Source organism: Littorina saxatilis, linkage group LG10 (assembly GCF_037325665.1).
Source record: "Littorina saxatilis isolate snail1 linkage group LG10, US_GU_Lsax_2.0, whole genome shotgun sequence".
Classification (NCBI taxonomy): Eukaryota; Metazoa; Mollusca; class Gastropoda; order Littorinimorpha; family Littorinidae; genus Littorina; species Littorina saxatilis.
In genome coordinates this window covers 11,992,421-12,008,368 of record NC_090254.1, presented here as the reverse complement: position 1 = coordinate 12,008,368, position 15,948 = coordinate 11,992,421, and the positions used below count along the sequence as shown (strand labels likewise).

The following is a 15,948-nucleotide window of genomic DNA, read 5'->3' as shown; positions in this document are numbered from 1 at the left end:
CCATCCTGAACAGGGCAGTTTGTCGCTGCCGAAATATTGATAAAGAAAGTACTTATCTCGTTACTGCTGTGTCCTCTTTTTGTTTAATGTTAAATCTGGTATAATTGTTATTTCACCAGTAAGTTAACATTATTAAAGATAGTATAACTGTCACATCACTTACAATTAGCCGTTATTAAACCTTCTTTAATTCATATTTCGCTAACGGCATGTGCCATTGTATATCTCGTAATATTAGTATTTTACTTACCATTAAATACTGTTTGACCTTATAACCATGTATGCTGACCAACTGGCGTAGTGGATAAGACATCGGCCTCCTAATCGGAAGGTCGTGAGTTCAAATCCTGGTGGGTTAAGGGTGGAGATGTTTCTGATCTCCCAGGTCAACTTACGTGCAGATCTGCTAGTGCCTTATCCCCCTTCATGTGCAAACGCAAGCACAAGACAAAGTGCGCACGGAAAAATCCTGTAATCCATATCAGAGTTCGGTGGGTTATAAGAACACGAAAATACCCAGCATGCTTCCCCCGAAATCGGCGTATGCTGCCTGAATGGCGGGGTAAAAACGGTCATACACGAACAAATCCACTCGTGCAAAAAACATGAGTGAACGTGCGAGTTTGTGCCCATGAAAGAAGAAGAAGAAGAAGAAGAAGAAGAAGAAGAAGAAGAACAAGAAGAAGAAGAAGAACAAGAAGAACAAGAAGAACAAGAAGAAGAACAAGAAAAAGAAGAAGAGTATGGTGACCTTATCAGAATCTACGAAGAGCAAAAACAAGGCCATTCGTACTCTAGCAGTCAGCCAACCCATTGCAAGTGACTGTGTATTCAATAGTTGCCAACTCTCTTGTCTTTTTACAAGTGGATCGATATTGCTTCTTGTCATACTCTACAAGCTTGCATCTTATGTGAAGGTTTGGGGATAACAAGGCCATTCGTACTCAAAGCAGTCAACCATCCCAATGCAAGTGAATGTGTATTCAATAGTATTAGGCCTAAAAAAAAAATAGGTGTGGTTACGGTAACCCGACCTACCCTATTTTTTGGGGCCGACCCTATAACTTTTTATTACATTTGTCAAAAAAATACCAAAAAACCCAAGTAAACGAGTGCAGAAAACGCAATGAAAGCGAAAGCGCCCAGAGTCGCACACTTATTTCCCTGTCAAGTAGGTTTAATTTGTACACATTAGAAAAAAAAGTAAAAACAAAAAAAAAATGTGATTGCCTACCTTCCTACCCTATTTTTTTGGCTATGTTACCATAACCACACCTATTATTTTTTTGGGCCTTAGCAGCCAACTGACAGTCCTGTCTTGTCTTTTACAAGTGTATATTGCTTCTTTTCATACTCTACAAGCTTGCATCTTATGTGAAGGTTTGGGGATAACAAGGCCATTCGTACTCAAAGCAGTCAACCATCCCAATGCAAGTGAATGTGTATTCAATAGTATTAGCAGCCAACTGACAGTCCTGTCTTGTCTTTAACAAGTGTATATTGCTTCTTTTCATACTCTACAAGCTTGCATCTTATGTGCAGGCGTGACGATGTCAACGGGCCCTTACAAAGACCAACAAGAGGACAGCTCAGCCAGCTTTTTCTGCTACTCTGGTTTCACCCCCAGTGAGGTATCCTGGGCCATGATCATTGGCTCTGGACAGACACTGGACCTTGGCACCTGCACAAACAGCGGTAACTGCACGTCACCGCACTCCCCTGACGTCACAGTGACGTGGCCCCGTGACGGAAGAAGCTACGTCAACTTTCAGCACGTGCGAAGAACGTTTGGAGGACACTTGTTTTGTAACTACACTAACAACGGACTGATGGAGTCGGCCAATACCTCTCTCAACGTCTACAGTATGTCTTCTTGCTTCTCTCTGTTTGTGCTTTGTTATTTATGCTACTGTGATGTCCACATTGAGACAGCGTTTCTTTATAGCGCAGAGTCTGAAGCCTCACGCTTTTTCTCGTTTGTCATGTTTACGGCAGTATTTTATAAATGCAAACATGTTTTGGGTTGCCAAATATCTTATATAAAAAGGAATTCAAAAACTATTAACGCTCCGGCATCTTGCAAGCGAGTTTCAGCCACGATTTGTAAATAAGTTCATTATTTGAATCATAAGTGTTTGTCGGTCTGTCTACTTAAAACTAAGGCCACTAGTTCGACGTACTAGTAAATGTAACGTTTTGTTTTATCAATAATTGAACGTTCCAATGACCTTCTATTCTTGTTGTTTTGATTTAATATAAAAAAGGGTTTGTAAGAGTATATCAGTGAATATCCCACTAGCCAGTAAGCCGCTTAGTCTGTTTTATGTCTGTCTCCGGGTTTATTTATTTATTTATTTATTCTTTTATTTATTATTTATTTATTTATTATTCATTTATTTATTTATTATTTATTTATTCATTTATTTATTCATCTTATTATTTGTATATCAACATATTCATTAAATGTATGTGTTATGTGTATTTACTTGTAAATGTATTTGCTTATTTATTATTCATTTATTTAATTAACACAAACAAAATTATTCTACAAACGTACATTACACCATTCATCTCTATTTTTCTCTTCCGTCGCTCGCTTCTACAGATTCAGGCGAGGTACAGAACTGCAGTGTTGCAATCAGTCGTCATAACTGGTCGTTCGTCATGGCATGTGACGTCACTGACGTTTTTTCCAGTGCTGGCATTTACGACTTTCGGGTGGATCAAGGCTTCGTTGTAAGTGGCGTGAATGAGCTGGCTGTTTGCAAACACACCATTATCTATCAAATAATTATGTAATTTTTGTTATCTGTTTGTGTACGTTGTGTGTGTGTGTGTGTGTGTGTGTGTGTGTGTGTGTGTGTGTGTGTGTGCGTGTGTGCGTGTGTGTGTGTATGTGTGTATGCCTGTGTGTGTGTGCGTGTGTGTATGTCTGTGTGTACGTGTGTGTGTCTCTGTGTGTGCCTTCGTCCGTGTGTGCCTGTATCCGTGCGTGCGTCCGTGCGTGATATCTCAAATACAACCACTCTCCTCATCCATCATAATTATACAATGTCACAAGCGAATCATACTACAAGTAAGTGTCCCCCTTCACTAGCTCTGTCGACGCCCGCTTTAACCGCTTGCCGCCCTTTCTATAATGAACCGTCCATAGAGCGTCGTTGTCCCGAACTTAATCTTCCAAATCTCAACGAAAAAATGGAATTCTGGGTTGGGAAATCCTTTTATGAAATGACGTCAGCACCTTTCGGCGATTGGTCAATGCATGTCTGAGCTGGACTAGCAACATAATGTCGGTCACTCTTGAAATGCATGCTACTTGAGTTTGCTTTCTAAACTAATACTAAGTGAAGGGGAGCATAAGGTCAGTAATTCACTTAATTTGCCTCGAACAGTGATAACGAAATAACGTACAGTACACGAAAACGGATTGAGAAACTGGGAAACCTACGCATGCTCGAGAACCCACGTGTCAAAATTTCTATTTTTTGCGCTGTGGTACAAAGCGCCCGGTTAGCTCAGGGGATGGAGCATCTGAAAGCGAAGTCGTTAGTTCGGGCGGTCTCGGGTTCGAATCTCTTCGCAGTCAACAATATTGTTATCTTTTTTTGGCCTAATGTTTCCACTTTTTTTTATTTTCTCAACTCGTTATTCTTGTATTTTATTCATTGAACAAAAACATTTGAGTGATGTATTGAAGATCGAATTTATCAAAGGTTTGCATAATTGTCGAATACCTCTACACGATTTCCGAGAATTTCTCATTCTATTTTTAGTAACATTGGAGTTTGGGGGAGATCTCAATGGGCAAATATATCACCGTGCGTCGACTGGATGTAATGGTGGTAGGTTTCTTCTAGTTTAATGCAATTCTGACAATGTCAAATCGACATAGCCTCAATACAATTCTGACAATGTCAAATCGACATAGCCTCAATACAATTCTGACAATGTCAAATCGACATAGCCTCAATACAAGTCTGACAATGTCAAATCGACATAGCCTCAATACAATTCTGACAATGTCAAATCGACATAGCCTCAATACAATTCTGACAATGTCAAATCGACATAGCCTCAATACAAGTCTGCTCCACAGGTAAACATAGGCGTCGACACCAGCTACAGGAGCGACAGCAGATACGCACGAGGGTTTGTGTTTGAAGGACGTTTGTCGTACCGTGATATACTGGCCCCCTACGTGAGTGATACGGACGGCAAGTTGTACTACCGAGGACGTCTGGTGTACTCCTGGCCTGTCCCTCCTACTCCAGGGTTGTACCCCGACTTCAGGCTGGTTCGGCACTATGGTTACACCGCGTTCCATGGCACATACACCACAACTAGGTTCAGCATTGGTAAGTCTTCTTCTTTCTTGTCGTTTGCCTTTACACTTGGAGTCCAGCTCGGCATTGGTAAGTACATGAAGAAGTTTTGGAGAGGAAAAAAAAAGATAACAACAAACAGCCTAGTTGTTGTTGTGGCTCTAATCATTCATGCTGTCTCAGACAGTTTTTGTTTTTGTGGTTTTGTTGTTGTTATGTTCCAACTGATTCTGTATCTTGAAAAAGCCTTACAGTTATGTGGTTTGTGCGTCCCCGGCTGTTGTGAAGTAGACTTCGCGAAATCGACTTCGATCTGCCAAATTAATATCAAAGCTTAAACTCAAATGTCTCTCTCTCTGTGTTTAGCCACACCTACTCCGCCGACCCACAACTGCAGTGACCTCAACTACATCCCCGAGACTGGCGTAGTGCCGTGTGTCTGTACCGCGGACTCTCTCGGATCCCCGGCAGGACGTCTGGTCTGGTTGCTAGGGAACATCACCATGGCAACTGGAGACTACGGCGTGAAGCACTTGAAGTTCCCCTCTGGTAGAATGGGCAGACAAAACGACGGGCTGATGGCGACGTGTCAGCTGGACTGGATGGACCGCAGAAATGTGGCTGTGGTCAAACATGTCGCATGTAGGTTGATTGGTCTTGTTCCCTCTCAAAAATACATAAAATGTCCAGAGGGGATCCATACCTATACATGCTAACTCACATTTTGGCTATAATAATAAATAATGTACATAACTAATCATTACCTTGGAACTATTTAAATGTTCACTAACCCAACCACAAAAACTTCCTTCACAGTAATTTTAATATTCATATTATATTTACAATTCACTTTATCTTCAACACATTTCCAAATGGACAAAATTTTAGGGCGACAATTTAAAAAAGTTGTTCGTTCTTACAATTAGTACACAATTTATTCGTGGAAATACCTATTTTAAACAATACAATATTTGTAGGACAAATATTGTGCAATGGGTAGTTGTCTCGAGAATCGAGAGGGAGGGGGGGGGGAGGGTCATCCGAGACCGATCAGCATCAGTTTTATTTTCTGATTCTTGTCCATCTCTTTAAAAACTATTAAAGGCGTATCTATCTATACATATAAATAAAAGAGAGTGTCTGTCTGTGTGTGTGTCTGTGGTCGCCATACCTCTGAGATGGCAAGAGGCAGGAACAAGATAGTGTGCACGTACACTCCCTAGGTGCCGCAGATGTGCACCTGGGTTTTAGTTTCTTGATTCATTGTTTCCTTTCTCAGATTATGGACCTCCCATTTATTGAATACAGCCTATATGGTGCAAGACCAGTTCAGTGCCTACTGTTCACCTGTAGCAAGCACATCATGCCAGTGATATTAGAGACTCGCTATTGCTCCTATGAGGGGAAGAAATGAAGAAAGAAAAAATAACTTTTTTGTATCCAAACAAAGGAGGTAAAGCTAATGATAATGGGATAGCGAGCGTCTTAAATTGCTACAGGGCTCCGCTTACTCCCGGGCGAAGCCGGGCTTAACTGCTAGTTACAGTAATATTATAGACCTGGAGAAGGTTCCTTAAAACTCAGATTCTGTTAAAAGCGGTACTTTAAATCGTATTGGAAATGTTAATGTCTTCCAAAAAGTAAAAAGCCTTGTCCCGGATCCAATGTAGGTTTCGTTGCACTTACTTTATGATCCTGTCACTCCAAATGTCGCATCTAGGTTTGGTTACGGTTTCTGAGTGGTTTATAAATGTGTGTATCGATCGCCGAAAAAGTCGCATGAAGGTTTGTTCACATTTTCTGCATTATTTCGAATGTGTGTGTCATCGAACACGTCGCATGTTGGTTATCTTACGCATGGTTACATTTGCCCAAAGCCTACCCTTTCCATAACGTCAACCTGCCGATAACAAACGCTTTTCGTCGGTCTTTTGGGTGTTTGTTCGTGAACAAGTTCCATTGTAGGTTGTTTTACTTGCTTTTTTCTTCAGATGGACCAGACAACCTAAGCCTGCAAGTGATCAAAGCTTATGACGTCAGCAACCGTCTTCAAATCCACGTCATCAGTCACGTGACAGGAATGAAACCGATGACGTCAGACATGGCCCAATGGGGAGGCCTGTGTCAAGGTCAACATGGAGTCACGTGCACTCTGACACCGACCTCTGCCGAAGTGGTTAACGGGAAGGCTGTGACGTGCAGAGTGACCAACACCGCCAACAATGAACACAGTGCAGAGGCCTCGGTCGTCATCAAGCTGACTGAGAGCGCGGAGGGGACTCGGGACAGACTGGATGCACAATTTGAGGTGAAAGGGTTGCCCTTCATTCATGCTAATTTACGTACAAATTATATTAGAAACAGTATGTACGTTGTTTGTATTTTGGCCAAACATACAAATAACATTGATGTCTCGATCCATTTCTGTTGCAAATCCTTTTACTTTGTACAACTAAACGTGCTCGAGCAATGCACTCTTTTGTTGTCTCGGCCAGCCGCTTAAAGATGAGTTTTAGTCGGCCTCAGACGTCACATGACTGAAAGAAGGGGCTTCCAATGTTGAGCAGGGCCGCCCCTAGGGGGGGGGGGAGTTTCCTGGGTTCTGGATCCCCCTCCCCCCCCCCCCTACCCCTGGCGGCCTGATGTACCTCGTTGGAGACAATTTGGTTTCCAGACACGTGGATAGACCCACAAATTACCATTGAAATGTAAAATTTTCTCCTGAACAGGGCCCTAACAGGACGTCGCCCTTGTATCCCACAAGGGGCCTGGGCGGCCACTGGACCCCTGCCTCAATTTCGGACTCCCACCCCCCCCCCCCCCCCACCCCCCTCTATAATACTTGATCCAGCCCTGTTGAGTCAATACCTAATTATGAACATGTACCTGTAAACATGAATTTTATCAACTGGCTTTCGCCGCCAGCTGATGTTAAGCTGCTCGAAAAGCATGCTCGCAATTTTCTTGTGTTTGTAAGCGCGTCCGCTTGTACAGAATTCCGTTCCTAACACGCTCCTAACTTCTTCTCCAGACCAGACGGTATTAAATACAAAACAGGTCTTCTTGAGAGAAAAAACCAAAGCCAACGACAACATTGCGTACGCCTGCAATTTTACTTGATGGAAGAAATGTTTATTAAGCTTTTTTTTTAACTCTAAAAGGTCTCTTTCCCGATCTCTGAGACAATGTTTATTCTTGTGTTTTCAAAGCCACGAGCAGACAACCATCGCTTCAAACCCATCGCCATTGGTCTTGGAATAGCACTTGGTGTCGCCATCATCATCTTCGTCATCGTGATTATCATCTTGTGTCAACGTGATCGTCTGTGTAAGTTAAAGGCACAGCCCTTCCAGTGTAAACGATCGGGGCCACAGTCTCAGATCTGTCCTGGCTTGAACATGGGATGAGGCCATTCCTCCAGCTAGAGACATACTAACAATCAAGTGCCTGATTACTTCCGGTGAAGAGTGGGACTTTTTATGCATTTATTTTGTTGATTGCCAATAGGGTCAGTTATGATGATGGCCTGATAGCTCAGTTGGTAGAGCACTGGACTTGTGATCCGAGGCTCACGGGTTCGAATCCGGGCCGGGAATAAAACAAGATATATTAGTGTCCTACAGGCATATATTGTTGGCCTCTTAAGGACAAGTATGGGGTCATATGATAGGGTCCGGACCGGGACGGACACGGGTCAACTTTATGTGCAGAGACGGTATCCATGTTCCACCACCCCCCACCCCCCGTGTCGCCACTGTGGCACGTACAAGACATAGCTAGGTCATTCTGCCATAATAATAATAATAATAATAAATAACTTTTCTATAGCGCGAGTCCCATCAATTGGCTCCAGGCGCTTTACAAATTCATTATAGAATAAACTAGCACAAATCAACAAGCATACAAAGCATACATTTAACTGAGACATAACACCAAGAACCCAAGCACTAAGCAAAACTTAGCGTACAATGTTAAAAGTACACACACACACACACACACACACACACACACACACACACACACACACACGCACGCACACGCACGCACGCGCACACACAAAGATACCATTGACAAAGAGACCATAAAGCACATACAGGGTAGAGAGTTCCAAAACAGAATAGAGTTGTGGAGAGTCTACTCAGGCTAAGCAAAGGCTTTACGAAACAGGTATGTTTTGAGTTGGGTTTTGAAGGAGGAAAGGCTGCTGGAATCACGGATAGAACTTGGAAGCGAGTTCCAGACGGTCGGAATCTGGTACCTAAAGGTTCTTTCACCAAAGGTCTTGGTCCTGGTTTTGGGGATGCGAAGGAGTTTTTCAGAGGAGGATCTGAGAGAACGGGATGGCTCGTAGATACTGAGGGAATGGAACAAATAGGGGGGGGAGTGATTTCTCAAAACAGCGGTACCCTAACAGAGCGAGCTAGTACTCGATTCTGTACTTCATAGGAAGCCAGTGAAGGGTGGTAAGTAGGGGAGTGACATGGTCTTTCTTAGACTTCTGCAGAATGAGCCTTGCAGCACTGTTCTGGACTCTCTGTAAGCGATCAAGTTCTTCAGTGGGGAGGCCGGCAAGCAATGAGTTGCAGTAGTCAAGTCGACTCAGGATCAGAGAGGAGACAAGTTGAACAGTGGCTTGGAGTGTCAGGAATGATCTGACAGAGGAGGAAATCTTGCGCAACTCAAAAAAGGCACATTTACAGACAAAACTTATGTGTATTTGCATTGTCAGAGCAGAGTCCAGGTACACGTCTAGGTCCTTAACAGCGGTTTGGGAGACAATCTGAGTGTCGCCTATTGTCAGGGAAGTACAGTCAATCTGATTTAAAGCATGCCTTGAGCCTGACAGCATCACCTCAGTTTTTGAGTCATTCAGCTTGAGTTTATTGTCTATCATCCAGTCTTTAACTGACTCAATGCAGCGCTCAGTGTTTTTAACCACTTTTGGAAAATCACTGGGGGGAGCAGAATCCTCTATTTGGGTGTCGTCGGCATACTTGTGGTGTTCGCAGCCATGCCTCGAGATGACGTCAGATAGGTCCTGTGTATATAGTGTAAACAGAACCGGGCCTAGAACAGAGCCCTGCGGTACTCCGTGCTTCAGGGGAACAGGGGATGATTCTTTTTGACCTATTTGTACTGTTTGAAAGCGTACAAGTGCAGGTGGCTGATCACACCTAAACACGCACACACATGGGAAGCGCGATTCTGTTGCTGCTAGCTTTCCACTGGGAGGTAATGAAAATGAAAATAAAAAATGTGACCCTCCACCACGAAATGAGTCGCATGTCACCTCGCGCGGTTCTGTTGCTGCTAGCTTTCCACTGGGAGGTAATGAAAATGAAAAATGTGACCCTCCACCACGAAATGAGTCGCATGTCACCTCGCGCGATTCTGTTGCTGCTAGCTTTCCACTGGGAGGTCATGAAAATGAAAATGAAAAATGTGACCCTCCACCACGAAATGAGTCGCATGTCACCTCGCGCGGTTCTGTTGCTGCTAGCTTTCCACTGGGAGGTCATGAAAATGAAAATGAAAAATGTGACCCTCCACCACGAAATGAGTCGCATGTCACCTCGCGCGGTTCTGTTGCTGCTAGCTTTCCACTGGGAGGTAATGAAAATGAAAATGAAAAATGTGACCCTCCACCACGAAATGAGTCGCATGTCACCTCGCGCGGTTCTGTTGCTGCTAGCTTTCCACTGGGAGGTCATGAAAATGAAAATGAAAAATGTGACCCTCCACCACGAAATGAGTCGCATGTCACCTCGCGCGGTTCTGTTGCTGCTAGCTTTCCACTGGGAGGTCATGAAAATGAAAATGAAAAATGTGACCCTCCACCACGAAATGAGTCGCATGTCACCTCGCGCGGTTCTGTTGCTGCTAGCTTTCCACTGGGAGGTAATGAAAATGAAAATGAAAAATGTGACCCTCCACCACGAAATGAGTCGCATGTCACCTCGCGCGGTTCTGTTGCTGCTAGCTTTCCACTGGGAGGTAATGAAAATGAAAATGAAAAATGTGACCCTCCACCACGAAATGAGTCGCATGTCACCTCGCGTGGTTCTGTTGCTGCTAGCTTTCCACTGGGAGGTAATGAAAATGAAAATGAAAAATGTGACCCTCCACCACGAAATGAGTCGCATGTCACCTCGCGCGGTTCTGTTGCTGCTAGCTTTCCACTGGGAGGTCATGAAAATGAAAATGAAAAATGTGACCCTCCACCACGAAATGAGTCGCATGTCACCTCGCGCGGTTCTGTTGCTGCTAGCTTTCCACTGGGAGGTCATGAAAATGAAAATAAAAAATGTGACCCTCCACCACGAAATGAGTCGCATGTCACCTCGCACGGTTCTGTTGCTGCTAGCTTTCCACTGGGAGGTAATGAAAATGAAAATGAAAAATGTGACCCTCCACCACGAAATGAGTCGCATGTCACCTCGCGCAGTTCTGTTGCTGCTAGCTTTCCACTGGGAGGTAATGAAAATGAAAATGAAAAATGTGACCCTCCACCACGAAATGAGTCGCATGTCACCTCGCGCGGTTCTGTTGCTGCTAGCTTTCCACTGGGAGGTCATGAAAATGAAAATGAAAAATGTGACCCTCCACCACGAAATGAGTCGCATGTCACCTCGCGCGGTTCTGTTGCTGCTAGCTTTCCACTGGGAGGTCATGAAAATGAAAATGAAAAATGTGACCCTCCACCACGAAATGAGTCGCATGTCACCTCGCGCGGTTCTGTTGCTGCTAGCTTTCCACTGGGAGGTCATGAAAATGAAAATAAAAAATGTGACCCTCCACCACGAAATGAGTCGCATGTCACCTCGCGCGGTTCTGTTGCTGCTAGCTTTCCACTGGGAGGTAATGAAAATGAAAATAAAAAATGTGACCCTCCACCACGAAATGAGTCGCATGTCACCTCGCGCGGTTCTGTTGCTGCTAGCTTTCCACTGGGAGGTCATGAAAATGAAAATGAAAAATGTGACCCTCCACCACGAAATGAGTCGCATGTCACCTCGCGCGGTTCTGATGCTGCTAGCTTTCCACTGGGAGGTAATGAAAATGAAAATAAAAAATGTGACCCTCCACCACGAAATGAGTCGCATGTCACCTCGCGCGATTCTGTTGCTGCTAGCTTTCCACTGGGAGGTAATGAAAATGAAAAATGTGACCCTCCACCACGAAATGAGTCGCATGTCACCTCGCGCGATTCTGTTGCTGCTAGCTTTCCACTGGGAGGTAATGAAAATGAAAAATGTGACCCTCCACCACGAAATGAGTCGCATGTCACCTCGCGCGATTCTGTTGCTGCTAGCTTTCCACTGGGAGGTAATGAAAATGAAAATAAAAAATGTGACCCTCCACCACGAAATGAGTCGCATGTCACCTCGCGCGGTTCTGCGAGGAGTGTCTTGTAACAGTGTGAGGGTCACCTTAGTCACAGGCTTATAACTCAAACAGTTTTCGCTCTTTTCTAAAACGGTTTTCACCACTGGATAGAACATAAAAAAACTCTTTAGGAAAATGTAAAAATATGAAAATTATGCAAAGGTGACATGTGACTCATTCCGTGGTGGAGGGTCACAAATGAGAAATATTGGCTCACCCAAATATAGCTTCACCCTGCTCAAAGACAGTTAGGCAGTTGAATTTTGGTATGTGTCCAGCGGAAAGGTTAGCCTTATCCCAAGTAAAAGCCAGGCAAGATCTGAGATTGGTAGTCGAATTGTTTACACGGGAAAGACGATACCTAACATGTTTTCGTTTCTCATGAATCATACACAGGCATGAAAATTCTCCGTATTTTCCGTATTTTCTGTATTTCTGAAAAGAATAAACCGTATTTTTTTTTATTTTCCGTATTTTTCCTTTTTTAAATTTTTTAAAAAAAATTTTTAATTTTTTTAAAAAATTTTTATTTATTTTTTTTTTTTTTCCTAGTCATAGTTATAGTAAAATAGTTTTGGGGCCATGTTTGAATCCAATTTTAAGGCTCAGATAGCCCCAGATTGCACCAAATTGCAACCTTGAAAAAAAAAAAATTCCGGGGGGGGGGGGGGGGGGGCATGCCCCCGGATCCCCCTAGAAGTCTTGGCGTTTCGCGCTTGCGAAACTTGGCGCTATGCGCCGGCGAAACTTGGCGCTATGCGCCTGCGAATTTTGTTTTCAGTATTTTTTTTTTTTTCAGTTTTCATGCCTGCATACAATAATTTGGTTTCAAACGACCACCCAAGAGTAGGTCAAACGAAACCTGATCTTATTGCTTATGTCTGTATTTTGCCTGTATAGAATACATGTCAGTTTAACACTGGGATCGTGTAGATAGTTTAAGCATACAAAGACGCTACGTACAATTCACAGTCCGTGCGTGTGTGATTGAATGCGTACGTACCCGAGTGCGTGCGTGTGTGTGTTCGTACGTACGTGTGAGAGTGCGTACATGTGTGAGCATGTGCGTGAGTGCGTGCCTCTGTGTGTGTGTATGTATGTATGTGTGTGTGTATGTGTGTGTGTGTGTGCGTGTATGTGTGTGTGCATGTGTGTGTGTGTGTGTGTGTGTGTGTGTTTAGCGAAAGTTTAATGGTTTGATTCAGGATGACCCAAACAAATATGCAACCCACCAAAATGCTCATAACTCATACATCTATTTTACTTCATATTTGATGTACAATAACTTCTGCTTATGTACGAACAGTCCACAAAGTTGCAAATATTTAGATCAAATGGTCTACTTCTGAGCTCTTTCAAAAACAAAATCGAATTCGGAGATCGTCTCAACAGTACGAGATTAGAAATTGAGCTGTAGCCAAACTAACTTGATTTAAGCCCCTTAGAGTGTTAATTACCTTTTGGGTTATTTGAAGGTCCTAGTGTACCTTAACCATCTTTAGACAATTAGTGATTTGAATAAAGCAAATGTAGGCAGGAATAGGGCATTTCCCATGAAGGAATGCGTTCTTGTCATTGAGTAACGTTGCGCGCCATTTCGCAAGTGTGACTGACTTGCAACGGCGGGGATCATTTTTCTAGTCATATGACTACACCAAATATCTTCATAGTTCTTGTGCGTGCACTTTATTAGCTTCCTGTCTGTGGGTCAAATGGTCCGACTTTTACCTTCTCTCCAATATTGTCTCCGAAATTGTCAATGACAAGAACGCAAGGCTGTCTAGGGATTGCCCTGAACCTATATCTGTTACTCCAGTCTTAAGGTCACCGATGGTCTGAGGAGGAAGGTGGCGTTTTTGTATACTCGGACATTCAAATAATCTGAAAGGTAAAAGTCAGGAGGGTTTAAATGAGCTAAGTATGGCTACTGCTCAATATAAAACCTCGTAGGCTACTGATGAGTCGATCCCTGCATTCGAAACACTTTTTGTGTTAAGTGCACAAAAGTCAGACCATTTGACCTATATACACATTTGTGGACTGGTCATGCATAAGCTGAAATTAATGTACACCAAGTATGGAGTAATTCGGAAAACAAATATAGAAGTTGTTAGCAATTTTGTGCGTTGCATTTGTTTAGGGTGTTCTCTGTGCCTTGACGTGTTACAGGCGGGCGTTTATCGTATGACATGATGGACCAACACACAAATGGCAGTGCTAACGGAAAACACTCGGATGTGGACATGCATGAAATCATGAAACGAGAAACGAATGCAGAACGTATAGGTACGTATGAACGTTACGCATTTTTCTATAGATACCGTTAAAAGCAAGGGATTGCTCATGTTTAATTTTAAATTCATAATATAGAACTGAATCATGAATCCGTGAACCTTGCTTGCTAGCAAATTTGAAAGCTGGTCATATAACCGTTAATGCATTTTGTGCACACTGGATTGGGCCAACAATTCAAGAATCAATCAGTTGATATATCTCTGAGTCAATCAATCAACCACTCAACCAATCAATCAGTCAATGAATGAAGCAATCGGTCTATAACTCATGCAACGCAGTTACCTGGGTACCGAGTAAGCTACTTAGTAAATTAATTAAATTAATAGACGTTTTCCGGAAATAACTCTGTTGGGATTTACAAGCGTTGTGGAAGAGTTGCGCCCCTTACCTCCAACAACCAGGAAACACGTGGTCGACCTGTTGAAACGTGGGAACGTTTACGTGACATTCTAGGCCATTTCCTAGTAGCGAGGGTGTGTGTCACATACACGTGTACAGCGACCACTTGTCGTAAGTTTGTCCGAGGAAAAGCAAGGGTACTCACTCTTCTCTTTCACATCACATACAATCCTGACAGAGTTATTTCCAAAGGTCATCTATTATACTGAAAACAGGGAATATCGTGTGTTGTGTGTCAGAAGGGCAGCGAGGCGGCCAGCACGTGAATCCAGTGACTCGGAATTTGCCAGTGGAGGTCACGAGGGAACACATGTGACAATGTCCCTCCATGACAGTGTCCCACTATGACAGTGAAACACATGCTACGCAGTGTCAGGGATGTGTGGCTTGACCATCGACGGACACCACTTCGATCCTGTCATCGAAGACACATATGTTTCCGACAGGAAAAAAAACTGCTGTTGAAGGAAACAATTCATCCGATTATTTATATGAAAACTATGGTTGTTTTCTGTTAGAGTCAGCAGAAAATGGTGATCATGTCACGCATTACGAGAACACAATTCATTAACACCTCAAGTTCCACTTACCTTCTACTAGTACTTCTTGTTGAAATAAAAATGAAACAATTTCCCACATATTTTGGTATTGCCCGCTTAGTCGGAAATTCTGGACTAATTTGGAAGATTTGTTTACTAGAAGTTGTATTCACGTTTTTGCTGTTGGGATAAACGAATTACTTCCCTTTGTGGGCGCAGATGAATGATCCCCCTTACATTTGCATTTGCAAAAGGCCGTGGCTATCGGCACAAGTTCTCGTGCCCACAGCTTCCCCTAGTGAGGCCAGGCTATCGGTACAAGTAGCCAATCAGCGTGGGAGTTTCAGCTTTACGCGACTTGTTACATTTAGTCAAGTTTTGACTAAATGTTTTAACATAGAGGGGGAATCGAGACAAGGGTCGTGGTGTATGTATGTGTGTGTGTGTGTCTGTCTGTCTGTGCGTGGGTGTGTGTAGAGCGATTCAGACCAAACTACTGGACCGATCTTTATGAAATTTGACATGAGAGTTCCTGGAATGATATCCCGGAAGTTTTTTCTTTTTGTCGATAAATGTCTTTGATGACGTCATATCCGGCTTTTTGTAAAAGTTGAGGAGGCACTGTCACACCCTCATTTTTCAATCAAATTGATTGAAATTTTGGCCAAGCAATCTTCGACGAAGGCCGGACTTCGGTAATGCATTTCAGCTTGGTGGCTTAAAAATTAATTAATGACTTTGGTCATTAAAAATCTGAAAATTGTTAAAAAACAAAAACATTTTATATAAAACGATTCAAATTTACGTTCATCTTATTCTTCATCATTTCCTCATTCCAAAAACATATAAATATGTTATATTTGGATAAAAAAACAAGCTCTGAAAATTAAAAATATAAAAATTATGATCAAAATTAAATTTTCGAAATCAATTTAAAAACACTTTCATCTTATTTCTTGTCGGTTCCTGATTCCAAAAACATATAGATATGATATGTTTGGATT

General features: G+C 42.9%; 1 protein-coding gene across 2 annotated transcripts in view; it reads left to right on the top strand.

Annotated features, from left to right (window-relative positions):
* Positions 1–15,257, top strand: part of LOC138978167 (uncharacterized) — a 31,023-nt gene extending 15,766 nt beyond the window's left edge. The window contains exons 9-16 of one of the 2 annotated variants that reach the window (XM_070350828.1): positions 1,543–1,863; positions 2,606–2,736; positions 4,100–4,358; positions 4,692–4,967; positions 6,317–6,633; positions 7,535–7,652; positions 13,881–13,997; positions 14,648–15,257. In XM_070350828.1, the coding sequence (XP_070206929.1) occupies positions 1,543–1,863; positions 2,606–2,736; positions 4,100–4,358; positions 4,692–4,967; positions 6,317–6,633; positions 7,535–7,652; positions 13,881–13,997; positions 14,648–14,721 (1,613 nt within the window). In that variant the 3' untranslated portion in view covers positions 14,722–15,257. Of the gene's footprint in view, positions 1–1,542; positions 1,864–2,605; positions 2,737–4,099; positions 4,359–4,691; positions 4,968–6,316; positions 6,634–7,534; positions 7,653–13,880; positions 13,998–14,644 lie in introns of both variants that reach the window. The other variant, XM_070350827.1, reaches the window with a different exon arrangement.
* The last annotated feature ends 691 nt before the right edge of the window (positions 15,258–15,948 follow it).